Genomic DNA, 14,818 nt, shown 5'->3' with positions numbered 1-14,818 from the left:
CCTCATGTGAAATTTCAGTCCGAGACAAGCAAAGATATCCATAGAAATTTATCTAAATTGGGAGAGGATGGAAAGAGCGGAGGGAGAGGAAGGCCTTCTATCAGAGAATGTGATATTCCCTCATTTCCCTCTCTTAACAAAATTGTGTCTGTGACTTTTGCTTATTGGGTTGGGTTGGGGGTGGTGGAGGAGGAGGAGGGACTCCAAAAACGGAATACTTTCCATGTTTGAACATATTTCAAATGGGAAGTTAACATTGGACATATGTATGACAACTAGTCAAGTAAAAAACAACATATGAGTATTTTTATTTTATAGAAACAAAGAACTTTTTCAAAACTTTTTTTTTAAAATTGTACCATATAATGCATGGTAGTTTTTTTTTTTTTTTTGTGGAAGCAGGCAGGTCGCATATGGAGAAAAAAAAAAAGAAAAAAAACTACAATACTTTGTGTTCATGTGATTAATATGAATAGTGGATTTTATTTTGTTCCTGCTTTTTTCATATCACCTACTTCCCTCCTTGACAACATTTTTTACATTTTCATGAATTCCATTAAAAAAAAAAAAAGGGGAGATAATGGATCTTCTTGCATATACACACATGTCTGTTTTCGTCCAAAAGGGAAGGGAAAAATGTAAGATTAAGTAATGCTCATAAATGAGCAGTGAAAGGGTGAAATGCGGAAAAAAAAAAGAAAAAAGAAATAAAGTTAAATAAAATGAAATGAAGTCAAATAAAGTAGAATAAAATAGAGTAAAATAAAGTAGAGTAAAATAGAGTAAAATAAAGTAGAGTAAAATAGAGTAAAATAAAGTAGAGTAAAATAGAGTAAAATAAAACCAGTTATGAACACAATGAGAACGTTTTTCACGTACTTTCTCAATTTTTTTTTTCTTTTTTTTTTTTTTTCTTCTCGCCTCCCTCCTTTTACAAATACGCAGTCCATAATCTGCACGAGAAGGCCCCCTCCATATCCACACTTTCAAACATGTCTATATATGGCAAAAACTGGCCTCCATTAAAATCCACCCAGGAAGTAGGAATTTCTGGGCTTGTACTTTTCTTCACACACCCACTCAACTTATCATGTTGTTTTCCAGAATTTCTGGATGAACACTCTAGCAATTCCTGAGAACTCCCTTGGGCCACGCACATTTTTCCCATTGAAATATCGTCATTCACCACCTCACACTTGAAATAATCAGACGGGGTGGTTTTTCCGTTCTCTACTATTCCATTTTGTCTGTCCCATTTGTAATGAATGTGTTTTTTTTCTTTTCCGCTTTCATCCTTTTTACCTATCTTGCAATCTTCCTTGCAATCTTCCTTGCAATCTTCCTTACTATCTTCCTTGCAATCTTCCTTGCAATCTTCCTTGCAATCTTCCTTGCAATCTTCCTTGCAATCTTCCTTGCAATCTTCCTTGCAATCTTCCTTGCAATCTTCCTTGCAATCTTCCTTTCTATCTTCCTTACTATCACCATTGGCTTCCCTCGCACCCGCTAACTCTGCCACTTTCGCTGCTTCTGCCCCGTCTGCTACTTTTACCACTTCCATCACATGACCACATTCATCACTGATGTCCATTTTCAGTTTTTCACTTTTTACCGAAAAGTCCAAAAAATGTTTTTCCTTGCAATGGCATAAACCATTATCAAGTTTTTCCTCACCATTATTTTTCAATGCCCCCTTTAATTTTCCTTCATCAGTTGGGAATTCTGTATCCACTTGCTTTCCTTCTGAGATGTTGTATATGACCTTTTCTTCGCTTCCCTCCACATTGCTCAATTGTTTCTTCTCTGCATCCGTTTGCTTCTCTGCATCCGTTTGCTTCTCCCCATCTGTCTGCTTCTCCCCATCTGTCTGCTTCTCCCCATCTGTCTGCTTCTCCCCATCTGTCTGCTTCTCCCCATCTGTCTGCTTCTCCCCATCTGTCTGCTTCTCCCCATCTGTCTGCTTCTCCCCATCTGTCTGCTTCTCCCCACGCGATTTCTTCACTTCTTGAGCCTGCTCCTGATCCAACTCGTACCTGTGCACTATTTCGTCAATGTAATCCAACGAATCGACGTGCTCTTCACCGTTTGTTGTATCACGATCTAAGAAAAATTTCTGACATATACCTTTGGCATACTCATAAACAAACTGTTCGCACAATTTTAGGTATACTTCTATTTTTTTTTTCTCTTTCTTTAAAAGGCAAGTGTAGTCCTTCACGTTACATGGATATGGAAGGTCTGTCACCACATCTTCTTCATCACAATTCTTGAATTTCACTTCTAGCCTTTTTTTTTGAACCTCTACATGGATATTTGCACTCGTTACGTATCCCTGTGTGCATATTAAAACTTTTATTTTTTCAGGAATATTCAGACAAACATTTCTGTATTCATTTTGTTTAAAGAAAGAAGATGTATTTATGATCCCTTGATGATATATAAAAAATTTCGTTTTTCTTATCTTTTGCAACTCTCCTTTGGGTTCCATATTTACTTTACTTTCCTCATTTTGTGATATTTCTATCGTTTTTGATACATCTTGCTCAAGAGCTTTTTCCATATCCCCATCTGTTCCTATCTTTATTTCTGTGTCTACTTTACTTTTGTTGGATATTTTTTGAACATCACCTGGCGTAGTTGCAATAACTGTTTTCTCAAAATCATTTCTCATGCTTTCTAATTTTTTCTCTTCATCTATTAATACACTTGGTTTTAATACTTCCTTATTTATGCACATGGTAAATGGTTTCCCACCTTTACATGTCATATTCTTTAAAATTTTGAAATCTCGACATATTTTTTCTTTATCTTTCATTGCATTTTTTTCAATGTTCAAACACACGTTTTCTAGGAGGTAATTCAGAATTTCGTTGTATGATCTAACTACATCTATGGTAGATGGGTTCGTGCAACAGTCCACGGTTAAGCAGCACACTCCGTTTCCTGCGAGAGAGGAAAGAAGAGAGAGAGGGGCGTGAGCAGCATGCTTCACTCTTAAGAGAACACCGATATTTGCATATGTACATGTGCTCACGCAGGTATATACACGTCATGTCATGTCACCTAACGTCACGACATCTAACGTCATATCACTTCACCTCAACAGCTCACCACTTACCGCACTTGTCGGGTCTCATCTGCGAAAGAGAGTAAGGAATGCTCAACTCCCCTCGAGCAGCGTTCTCGAAAGAAATGCAATGTATTCCATCGTGGGAACAAATGTTTAGAAACAATTTCTGATGTGTCTGATTAGAATATAGAATTTTCGTTTTAACGCAAAAAGCTTCTGTTGGTTTTATGAGAATTTGATTTTTTTTTAGCTCTCCCTTAAAATATAAGCTTAATAAATAATTCTCTTTTTCTTTTCTGTACTTGTCATCTGATATCTCATCAAAATATTCATCGAATAGCATTCGAAATTCATGTTGTCTGAAGGCTTTTTGTAATTTCTCCTTTTCCTCATAGCTGACTTTTAGTTCATTCTTCATGTCCTGCATCTTGTCTTATATCCCTCTTTTTCTCTCTCTCTCTCTCTCTCTCTCTCTCCTTTTCTTAATGGCTGAGTGCACATGCGCGTATTGTGTATATGTCCATGTGGTTATGCCTTCCTTGGCACTCCCATATACACATATATATATATATATATATTTTTTTTTTTTTTTTTTTTTTTTTTGTGGAAGCAAAGGTGGCTAATATCGACACACTCCACTTCTCTGAAGATTTAGGAATTTTCTCATCCTTTGGAACCTCTCCAAGACTGATACGCGTAACAAGAGTGAAAAACAATGGAAATATCGAGAATGTCAAAATTTGCAATTCTAAAAGAAGAGCTAATTTTTCTAGTATGGCTCATGTTATTTGAGCACCTTGGGGACACGCACCCTTAATATAGCCCGATTTTACATATGCGTACTTTTACATTTATATTTATGTCTACGTGTCCACATTTGCATTTACGTGTAAATATATTTACAATTCACAAAGTGATTTCTCTTTTGGCACCGTTCAGAAAAAAAAAAAAAAAAAAAAAAAAAAAGGCAACATCGTCAAAGGGATTTGATTCTTTCCACCCTTTCACGAAAAATAGTATTCGTTTATTTTTTTATTTTTATTTATTTTTTTTTTTTTTTTTTTTACGCACCTAGCCCGATTCCTCCTTTTTCGAAGTGCGCTAGTCCATTTGAATAAAAATCCAAATTTTTCTATTTCTCCAGTGATGAATTTGGAGAACCGATTGAGTGCAGTAGGAACTAGGACACGCACAAAAATAGTAAAAAAATAAACAAGTAAAAAAATAATAAAAATAATAAAAAAGTAAAAATAATGAAAAAATAAAAGTGATAAAAAAAAAAAAAAAATATATATAATGTAACAAAAAAGGATAGCAAACCAAACCAAACCAAAGCAAAACAGAGTCCTCGCTTATAAGCCTTACACACGGCCGTGCAAACCTACAAACGCAAGGTGTAAAGCACACACTGCAAATAGTTCTTGTCACGAATTTCCAACCTTTCAACTTGTTCACACAAGGTTATTGTTTTATTATTTTCCCTTAAATCCATACCGAGAGGAGAACGACATTCACTTACATTATCATTCAGACAAATCTTAGTCTTTTGGGTAGAATTCAAAATAAAATATTTCCCGCTGCTTGTATACTTAAAAATGAGACCAATTCTTTTGTTCACTACTATTTCGAAATTTTCGCTGTTATTCGTACAGCTATAATTGTTATGCCAGTTGTAGTAAGCTAAATCTTTTTTACTCCCATAGATATATTTTTTTTGATTAATTTTCTGTCTAACCTTGTCATTGTTAATGTCTATATATGAACTTATTTCCGATTTATTTTTATTCACATATCGAATAAACAAGATAGTGCAAATTTTTTTTTCTTTACAAAAGTGCAAATGGCAATTTATTACATAAAAAAAGTCCTTTGTATTATCACCTAACGAATTCATGTCGTATATTATGGCATTTTCTTTTTCTTTTTCTTCCGATGTTCGCTCCTTTTCCTCTTTTATTTTTTTTTTATGATAAATGCTGTTAAAGTCTTCGAAGCTTAACACGCCTTTGCTTTTCAGTCCCAGCGAGAATATTTCGAACACTAGTTGTTCCTTTGCAAGAGTGGAAAAAAGAAATAAAGAGCGATTCAGTATCAGGGAATGTCCATTATGCACATTCATTCTTACAGCTAGTTTCGCTATGTCACTAATTCACTCTGTCCCTCCATAACTTCAGCAAGCACGCCATTTTGCATATCTCACTCAGAGGCACATAGTTACATCTTCGAGATAATACAAATCCGTGGGAGTGATTTTCGTTTTTATGTATTCTTCATACGAGCTAAACGTCAGCAGGTTATCCGTCTGGTCATTCATTGTTTCTGTTCAGAAAAAAAAAAAAAAACAACAAAAAAAACAGCAATAATGATAATAACAATGATAATAATAGCAATAATAATAATAGCAATAATAATAATAGCAATAATAATAATAGCAATAATAATAATAGCAATAATAATAATAGCAATAATAATAATAGCAATAATAATAACAGCAATAATAATAATAACAATAATAATAATAACGATCACAATAACAAAATTAACAAAAACAACATCAGGATGCATTGCGCTGCTTCGTTGCATGCGTACAAGAAACGTTATTTATAGCACATGCTACAGAATAAATAACTCCCACTACCCATTTTTATGTCTATTAGGCTTAATATAAACAAACCAAGGTGGGCAAAAGTTATGCACGTTCAGGTGTACATGTAAAAATGCACATATCTGAGTACCAATTTAATAATATATGTACTTCCAGCTAGCTATTCAGTTTTTTCCGCTATATTAGTGCAAAAAAAAAAAAAAAAAAAAAAAAGTTCTGTTACCTCAACCCAGTGCACATAAATTATTATTTACGTTGCTTTATTTCCACCTTTATATGAACAACTTTTTGTAATAAAGGAGAGCAAAAAAAAAAAAAAAAAAAAAAAAGGATAACTGATCTACGTGTTAGATCAGAAAGAAATTAATATTTGTCTTCCTCAAGTCTCTATCCCTTTGAAGTTTACAAAAGTGATAAAAACATGGTCAAGTCAATTAAGTAAAGATAAATTGTGTAATCATCCCCCTTTGTATATATCAATTTGATGTTGTATTAACAATACAGGCATTCATAATGTGCATTGGATACACAAACATACACATATCTACTAAGTGAAGAATCTCATTACACTATAACCCACCCTTATCACTTTTCAACCTTTCTTTCATTCTGAACATTAATGGAAGTATCATTTGTGCGTACTAACGCAAATGGACTATAAACTGATTTTTTTCCTTTTTTTTACAAATTGTTCTTACCACGGAGGATTATCTTATCATTTCCTTATTTTGAGTAAAATGAAACTAATTATTTTATTGCACCAGTTTGTAAAAAAAAAAAAAAAAAAAAAAAAAAAATCCTTGCACACGGACTAGCCATACAATTTTTAATAAAAAGAAAAAAAAAAAAAAAAAAAATACGAATAATGGAGAGGTTAAAAGATAGCACACAGTAAAAGATCTACAAAAAAAGTATATCCAATATATCATAAATTAAACTTGTAGAGGGAAAATAAGAACTTTTACTTAATCATTGTTTTGTTACTATTTTATTATGATTTTATCATGATTTTGTTATTGTTTTATTTTTTTTTTTTTTTTTTTTGTCTTGTGTCTTTAAACACAATGCTACTTTCATATTTTGCCATGAGTGAAATTCCTCATTCACTATTAAGACACGTGGATTGAGAAGCAAAAAAAATGAAAACATAAATATAGTTGTTCCTCTCAAAAATAAGTCCAAAGAAATTTGATACATTTTATATATGCATGCACGAAGTACAGGTCACCCATATAAGTGTGGTGATGAAAAGGGAAACGTTTTCAAAGGGGAAAAAATTTTAAGTGAAAACATAAAAAAAAGGGAGAAAATAAGAATGCAACAAGAGGGAGGAAGGGGGGGGGGGGGGTTATGATATGGTATGGTATGTAAATATTTTAAGCCGCTACCCTTTTTTTTTATCCCCCATCCACTCCACGGAGTTCTTACCATCTCAACTACCCTTTACAAAATCTATATATTTCTCATAAAAGATGAGACCGAAATAGAAAAACTTTATGTGAGAACAAAATATAAAACAATTTTTTTCTTTTTTTTTCTTTTTCGCCTCCACTTTAATAAATGTTTTTTGTACACTAAAAAACTGCTGCAAAAATGTGGACATAAAGGTTATTACTACGTATGTCAAATCCTATATTTACTACAATTTTTGTAAATTTGTCCAAATAGGCAAAAAAAATGGGAGAGAAATGGTAATTTTTACATGCACGCGGAATATGCATACACTAATTATACTAGGTCTAAGAAGTATACTTATATACAAAAATGATGCATATGCATGTGCTCGTTCTGTATTGCACGGTATACCACTCTCTCTCTGCATCCTCACATGCATATATACGTACATGAATGTATATATATGCATACATAATATGCATATATAATATATAGCTGAATCATGCAATCTCCCAACCCAATTATCGTGGGGCCGACTCCCCTTCAATGCAGATAAAAGTTACGTATTTTATAATCACTTTTCTATGAACGCTTCCAGTTCCAAAGTGGCATTTTATTTAAATATGTATTTTTTTTTTTTTTTTTTTTTTTTTTTTTTTTTTTTTTTTTTTTTTTTTGTGTTATAAAAAAAAAAATATACATTTTTAATTTCTAATTTTTTTAAATATTTTTTTTTTAGAAAACTTCATTACAACACGATAATATAAAAAAAAAAAAAAAAAAAAAAAAAAAAAAAAAAAAAAAAAAAAAAAAAAAAAAAAAAAAAAAAAAAAAAAAAAAAAAAAAAAAAAAAAAAAAAAAAAAAAAAAAAAAAAAAAAAAAAAAGGGGGGGAGAAAAAAAAAAAAAAAAAAAAAAATTAATATAATAAATAAAAAAAAAAAAAAAAAAAAAAAAAAAAAAAAAAAAAAAAATCCAAAGTTAATCCGGAAAAAAATGTTTTGCAAAACTAAATAAAAATAAAATATATAAAATCCCCAAAAAGTTAATCGATGAATGTTTTTGCATAACCTCCCACTAAAATGGCACAACATATATAATATCGTCCTTAATAAAAAAAAAATAATTCAACTTTTTTCAAAAAAAAAAAAAAAAAAAAAAAAAAAGTTTTAACAATGCAATAAAAGCAAACTAGGAAAGGAGCTAAAAAGTGAAGAAAAAATAAAAATAAAGAACATCATAATGTAGTTGCGCACATGTAAACATACGTTAAGAAATTCCACACAGCACGAACATCACTTTTAGGAACAAAAAATAGGTTATAAAAAGGAATAAAGTAAAAAAAAAAAAAAAAAAATCACCCAACCAAACCCAACAACCACCTTTGTATTTTTATTATAATTAGCATAAAAGAGTGCTTTCCCAAAAAAAGAGGGAAAAATGCCCCTAGCACCGTTATCTTTTTAGTAATACTGTTTTGCTCATTTGTCTGCTCATTTGTCTGCTCATTTGTCTGCTCATTTGTCTGCTCATTTGTCTGCTCGTTTGTCTGTCCGTTTTTCTGCCCATTTGTCTGCCCATTTGTCTGCCCATTTGTCTGCCCATTTGTCTGCTCGTTTGTCTGCCCATTTGTCTATTTGTTTGTCTCTTCGTTTTCCGATTTATTTTCCTATTTATCTGTCTTTTCGCCTTCCTCCATGCTTGTCTTCTTCCTGCCCCTCACTGGTGGAACATTTTTTTCCAGTGTATCAATCACCCAAATTTGCAACGTAAACGCGTAAATGTTTACAGGCATCGAATGAATTATATACGCATGTTACACTAGCTTTTTGCACGAGCTCTTGCAGTAGCTTTTATATATATATATATATATATATATATATATATATATATATTACGGGGAAAGGTGTGCACAAGGGAAGGAGGAGAGGTCATAACGCACAAATGTATTGTGCATATGTTGTAGAATGCTCATGTGTGATGTATTATGTACTCATAGGAGAACCATAAAACATAAGGTAACAAAGATTAAACTCACTGTAGAGGAAATATGCCGATAAGTAGATTGTCTCATATATATCCCCCCACATGTAATACGTGCATAAGGTGCACATTCTAAGTATCTCTATATCCATACAATTACAAGAAGCATCAATTGTAAAACAGACAAGACGCATATATAATTCCATATGCAAAACAGAACGGAATTACTGATCAAATAAAAACGTCTGAATTGAAGAAGACGAAGAAGAAAGAAAGAAAGAAAGAAAGAAAGAAAGAAGAAAGAAGAAAGAAGAAAGAAGAAAGAAAAAAAAAAAAAAAAAAAACTTCCTTTTAAAAAAACAAAACATTTAGACTAATGAGTTTCTTGTATCAATTTAGTAAAAATATCCATTCAATTGTTTATGCCTCTTTCATCATTATATTATGTGCAATTTGGACTAAATACCTTTGTAAGTTTCTCAAAAATAAGTATTCCGAATTTTTAAATAACAGTAAAATAGTTAAACTGGACAGTATAGCCATAACGAAAAATGATTTCCTAAAGCAGAATTTGCTATATAGGATCATCAAATATAACATCATCGGTAATGTATACAAAATGGATATATATACACATGCATATGAATATAGGAATATATGCATACATATACTTGCACTAATGTAACTTATGTGACAGAACGCAGGAATAACATATAATGCCATTTTTTTTTTTTTTGTTATTTTCCCCCATTTACTTCCAATAGGAAAAAATAACTATGAGGACAAGCTTACTTATAGAAAGAATGCTTCCTTCTATTACTTGAAAAGGGCAATATTTTTTTTACACAACTATAAATTTTTGCACATAAAAAAGAAGCTAAACTGCTTGTTTATTGTAAGGAAGACGAGAGGCTGAGCGTGTCACACATGTGCAGACGCATCAGAGCGAAAAAGTGAAAGAATATACATATAATACGCTTCTATGTGCATGCGCATATTCGTGCTTCATATCCCTTCTGCATAATTGCACACACCGCTTCCCCCTGCTCTCCACCCTTCGCAGAGAAACAACATTACAGATATACGGAATTTAAAATATTTGACTTACAAAACGGTTATTCAATTTAAAAAGGAAATGAACATTTGTCTTGTGGAGGCATACAACTCCTTCAGTTATAAAAACAAAAAGGAACTACTATATATATACTTCAAGCTGTATTCCAAAATTTTTTTCTTTTTTCAAAGTGAAAATATTTACTTTTTTCACTTCCTCACTCATGTCCTACTGGTTTCTTGGGTCTATACGCCTTTAAACCCGGCCTTGCGCTGATAACGTGTTCCTGACAAGAAAAAAACAATAAACATTTATACATATGCATACATGTACACACGCATACGCATACGCACACACACACGCACACACACAAATGCATGTGCAAGATATAGCTTTAGGGAGAGGTGTGGACCGGGTGTTGCCTTTGCCTAATCATTCTCAGACCTTTTTTCAGCTAGGCCGCAAGGCCAATTGTAAAGCAAAAAGAATTAAAGGGCTGTCAAAAAAGTTTGTGAATTTAAGCAAACTTGGCAAAAAAAAAAAAAAAAAAATTCACAAGTTTTCTCCGTCCCTAGACTGAGAACAACATACATACACACATACATACATACATATTTACATACGTATATACATACACATACACAAAAAAAAATACCCCTTGTTATACCTTTAAGTATATTGTATCATTCTTGTATTAAATTGCAAATTATTTGTGATCTTCATTTTTAATCATGTTGATATCAGTTAAGTGGCTATGTAACTGAAGTTTTTTTTTTTTTTTTTTTTTTTTTTTTTTTTTATTAATATGATCATAATGACATGTTCCTTTTAGCTAGCCAGATAAGCTTTTTTTTTTTTTTTTTTTTTTTTGATGTGACATATAAAAAATTTTTTTTATTTTTTTTTTTTTTTTTTTTTTTTTTTTTTTTTTTTTTTTTTTTTTTTTTTTTCCATTTTTTTTTTTTTTTTTTTTTTTTTTTTCATATAAGTTTTTTTTTTTTTTTTTTTTTTTTTGAATGTGACATATAAAACATTGTTATAATATTTTATTATATTTTATTATATTTTATTATATTTTATTTTATTTCATTTACTCCATTTCATTTATTTTATTTTTTTTTTTTTCCTCCCTTTTATTACGTCTAAATTAGTCTAATCCTTTTTTCTTTCTTATTCGCTGTTTTATTTTCACCTAAGAATTTAATGTCTTCACAATTAAATCAATAAATTTAATGGCTGATGCGAGTAAATACGTATTGGGGTAATTTTTAATTACATAAAAGTCACCTATGAGAGAGAGAAGGGGGGGGGTGCGATGGGAAAGACACGAATGGTCATCATCAGGTCTGTTGGTTGGGACTTGCGTTCGATTGTTGGAGGTGCAAGCAAAAGTACATGACATCTATGGGCAACACAAGTACACACAATACACAAGTGTTGGCAACAAATGGGAGGGGGAGGGGGAAGGGGACGTCCTAACCTGTATCCTCAAACCCGACAAGCAAAAAAACCTTCAGCATCTCCTCGTGGATCCTAATTTTTTCAAGGAACACCTTGTTCTCCTTTTTAATTTTTTGAAACTTTTTTTCGAGAATGTTTTCTTTTATATTCACAAAGTACGTTTTTAAAACGGCAAGAGAAGCGATTAATTCTTTTTTATTTTCCTTATGTTTATTTTTTAAGCTGTTAAGCAAAATGGCTATTTCTTCTCGTTTTTCATTTTCCGTAAGATCCTCAATATTTTTTTTTTTCTCATTTTCCATTTTATACGCAATGCCAAATTTTGCTTCATATTCTTTTCTCAACAATTCTAGTTGTTTTTCTTTTTCTTTTTTACGTTCATTTTTTTCTTTTTCCAGACTTTCTAAATATGCTTTTCTTTCAAATTCTTCAATTTGTTCTCTTCTCTTTTGCATTTCTTTTGCCATAGCAATTCGATTCTTTTCCTTTTGTATTTCTTCTTCTTTCTCTTTTAATAGCTTTTTCTCTCGAATTTTTTTCTGCAATTCCAGAGCCTTTTTTTGAGCTTCTTCTGGGGTTAATTTGCTTTTACCTTCACAGTTGGGGTTCCCCCCCCCTGCTCCTCCTTTGCGATCACCACTGCTGGTATTATTATTTCCTCCTTCCTTTTCTCCTTCCTTCTCTCTTGTGTCTTCTTTATCATTAAAACTGTCAGCAAGTCGATCCACTGTTGTACTATCATTCAACGGTTCATTGTCGTAGTTTTCATTTTCTTCTGTCTCTTCGATCCAATTCAAGGCCTCATCAACTGTTATTGGGGGGGGGGGGGGGGAAAGGGAGGGGAGACAGGAAAGTGAAAAATGGTGTAACCTCAGAGTGCCTCCAAACGTGCCTCCAAACGTGCCTCCAAACGTGCCACCAAACTTGCTCTCAAGAGTTTTCTCATACTCTACATGCATTGTTCGCAGAATGCATGGTGTGTCATGTGCAAATGGGTAGAAACATCAGCTCGTTATTGTGCCCCCGTTGATTTCACCATTCTCATCTCAACTACACTACTACTGTTATTGTGACACTAAATTCTGCTGATCTTTTTTTTTCTTCATCAGTTACCTGTTTTCGCACCGCTCTTTTTGACAACCTTGAGACAGATTTCTTTTGGATATCCGAACTCTATCAACTTCTCTACCAACTGCAAATGGGCAAACACATCGTGTTTATTGCTATTCTTTTGCACGTTCTTACAACATCGTTCTGTGCACATATATATATATATATATATTAACCAGGTTGCAATGTTAGGAAAACAGAAATAAAGAGAAATCGAGACACGTACACAATACTTTGCCGTATACATATATGTAAGCTTCAAAATAAAAAAATGTTGCAAATTTATGAACGAACATTCAGATATGAAAAAACATTTTTTTTTTTTTTTTTTTTGTTCTCCCAAAGAAGTTGCAATTTAATTTTAGTTACCTTATCCTGTTCTTCCATTTTGACTTGGTTGCACTAGTTGCCTTGTGTTGTTTTATTTTATTATTTTATTATTTTATTTTATTTTATTTTTTTTTTTTTTTCTTACTAGTTTGGCATGTGTGGCTTTGAAAGGATTTCAGTTAGATCTTTACCCATACGAAAATTTGCTCGTACCTTTTCTTGGAATATAATGTAACTCCTTCATCTCTCTCCACCCCCCTCGTCCTTCGGGTATGAGTTGAGTTCGTTTGTTTCTCCTTTTAATAAATCTTCTTGTTCCCTATGAACAATTCAGCAACACATGCTCATGGAGATGTAGGGGAGAGGGGAAGATATAGCTTCTAAGAGTGGAAAATTCTTTCGTGGGACGAAAACGAACAGGAAAAAAAAAAAAAAAAAAAAAAAAAAAAAAGGAAAAAGCTCTTTTGAGGAATATCCAACTGTCGTGTTAAAGTAAAAAGAAGGAACAAGTTTTATTCACACCTGTTTACAATAACGTATTTGTATGTGCTGCTATATATACAAACTTTCTGCATTAGTCACTACCCTTTTTGCATGAAATCATTTGAAGAATGTATCGAAATTATTTTGGATGAGCGGAAATTTTGAACTAACAGTGCATGTATATATATATGTAAAAGAATCCATGTTGCAGGCTCTTTTTTTTTTTTTTTTTTTTTTTTTTTTTTGGGTGTGACAAATAAAGCATTGTTTTGTTTTATTTTATTTATATATTTTTATATATTTATTCATTTTTATTTATTCATTTTTTTTGGATAGGTGGGTACAAGTGGGCGTGATAATTCCTTCAGTATTCTCTTTTATGGCAAAGGCTACACCCGAAACAAGCACATCCAATCTGAAAGTCCTTACGAATATGTATACATGCATATATAATTGCCATGTACATATAATTAATACACATATGCGTCACATAACATGTATACTCGCACACACAGTTGAAACCATGTCAACGCAACTCCTTTGTAGGGGAGGAGGGGCAGGGGAAAACACAATCAAACGTGAAACTTAGCTATAAGTTAAAAAATAGCCATGAAAAAAACACCCTTTCCTTTACTTGTATTTGAGAAACGTTTTGTGTTTAACCCACCCAAGAAATTTCCAGATATATATATATATATATATAGATATAGATAGATATATAACTGCCACCCGAGGGGAAAGAACGATATAGCACTTTCCAGAGAATATAGAGGATATACCTGATGTACATATGAGATCCCTACATGTGTATGCATATGGTTGCTTATAAATCCCAAGTATGTACTCACTGTGTAGTGGTTTGTTTTTCATACCTCTGCCCCAGCAAATGGAGATGAGCGTGAAATCTCATACTTCAAATTCAGTTCGTACATGAAAATATATATTTTTCTTATGGGGGGGGACGTTTGAAGAGTCCTCATTTTGACATTCGCAAGTCCCATTGACATTATGTTGCATATATGTAAATATGCATGTTCATACGACACCATACCTATGCATGTATGCGTGGGGGGGGGGAGGTGATCAGGTGTACAATCGGACGTGCTTTTTTTTTTTTTTTTTTTTTTTCTTAACCATAATTTTGCTTCTTAAAAGTGCTAGAAGTGCACAAAATAACCATTTATCAGACCTCTTTTAAAAAAGGAAAAAAAAAAAAAAAATTAAAAGTTTTACTTAAGTTAGAACAACTGAATTAAAATGTGCACATTTGTAGTGCTGTTAGTTTTAATATATAATTGTTTCACTTTTTCATGAAGACTAAAAAGAAGG

The 14,818-nt window shown here is 32.1% G+C and overlaps 4 protein-coding genes across 4 annotated transcripts; 1 reads left to right on the top strand and 3 right to left on the bottom strand.

Moving 5' to 3' along the window:
* Positions 1-931: 931 nt before the first annotated feature.
* Positions 932-3,497, bottom strand: PGO_072970 (hypothetical protein, conserved; the record flags this gene model as incomplete). Its single annotated transcript, XM_028687170.1, has 2 exons — positions 932-2,943; positions 3,119-3,497. 2 exons carry the CDS (start codon positions 3,495-3,497, stop codon positions 932-934), a joined length of 2,391 nt encoding a protein of 796 aa, XP_028542971.1.
* Positions 3,498-4,451: 954 nt separating this feature from the next.
* PGO_072960 (conserved protein, unknown function) lies at positions 4,452-5,384 on the bottom strand (the record flags this gene model as incomplete). Its single annotated transcript, XM_028687169.1, has 2 exons — positions 4,452-5,120; positions 5,289-5,384. The coding sequence occupies 2 exons, from the start codon at positions 5,382-5,384 to the stop codon at positions 4,452-4,454; spliced, it is 765 nt and encodes a 254-aa protein (XP_028542970.1).
* A 4,043-nt stretch (positions 5,385-9,427) lies between these two features.
* PGO_072950 (hypothetical protein, conserved) lies at positions 9,428-10,381 on the top strand (the record flags this gene model as incomplete). Its single annotated transcript, XM_028687168.1, has 3 exons — positions 9,428-9,656; positions 9,816-9,946; positions 10,115-10,381. 3 exons carry the CDS (start codon positions 9,428-9,430, stop codon positions 10,379-10,381), a joined length of 627 nt encoding a protein of 208 aa, XP_028542969.1.
* Positions 10,382-11,297: 916 nt separating this feature from the next.
* PGO_072940 (hypothetical protein, conserved) lies at positions 11,298-13,063 on the bottom strand (the record flags this gene model as incomplete). Its single annotated transcript, XM_028687167.1, has 4 exons — positions 11,298-11,392; positions 11,586-12,374; positions 12,680-12,758; positions 13,046-13,063. 4 exons carry the CDS (start codon positions 13,061-13,063, stop codon positions 11,298-11,300), a joined length of 981 nt encoding a protein of 326 aa, XP_028542968.1.
* Positions 13,064-14,818: the final 1,755 nt, after the last annotated feature.

The sequence above is a fragment of the Plasmodium gonderi genome, assembly GCF_002157705.1.
Source record: "Plasmodium gonderi DNA, contig: Chr07, whole genome shotgun sequence".
NCBI lineage: Eukaryota > Apicomplexa > Aconoidasida > Haemosporida > Plasmodiidae > Plasmodium > Plasmodium gonderi.
This window is presented reverse-complemented; position numbering and strand designations above follow the sequence as displayed.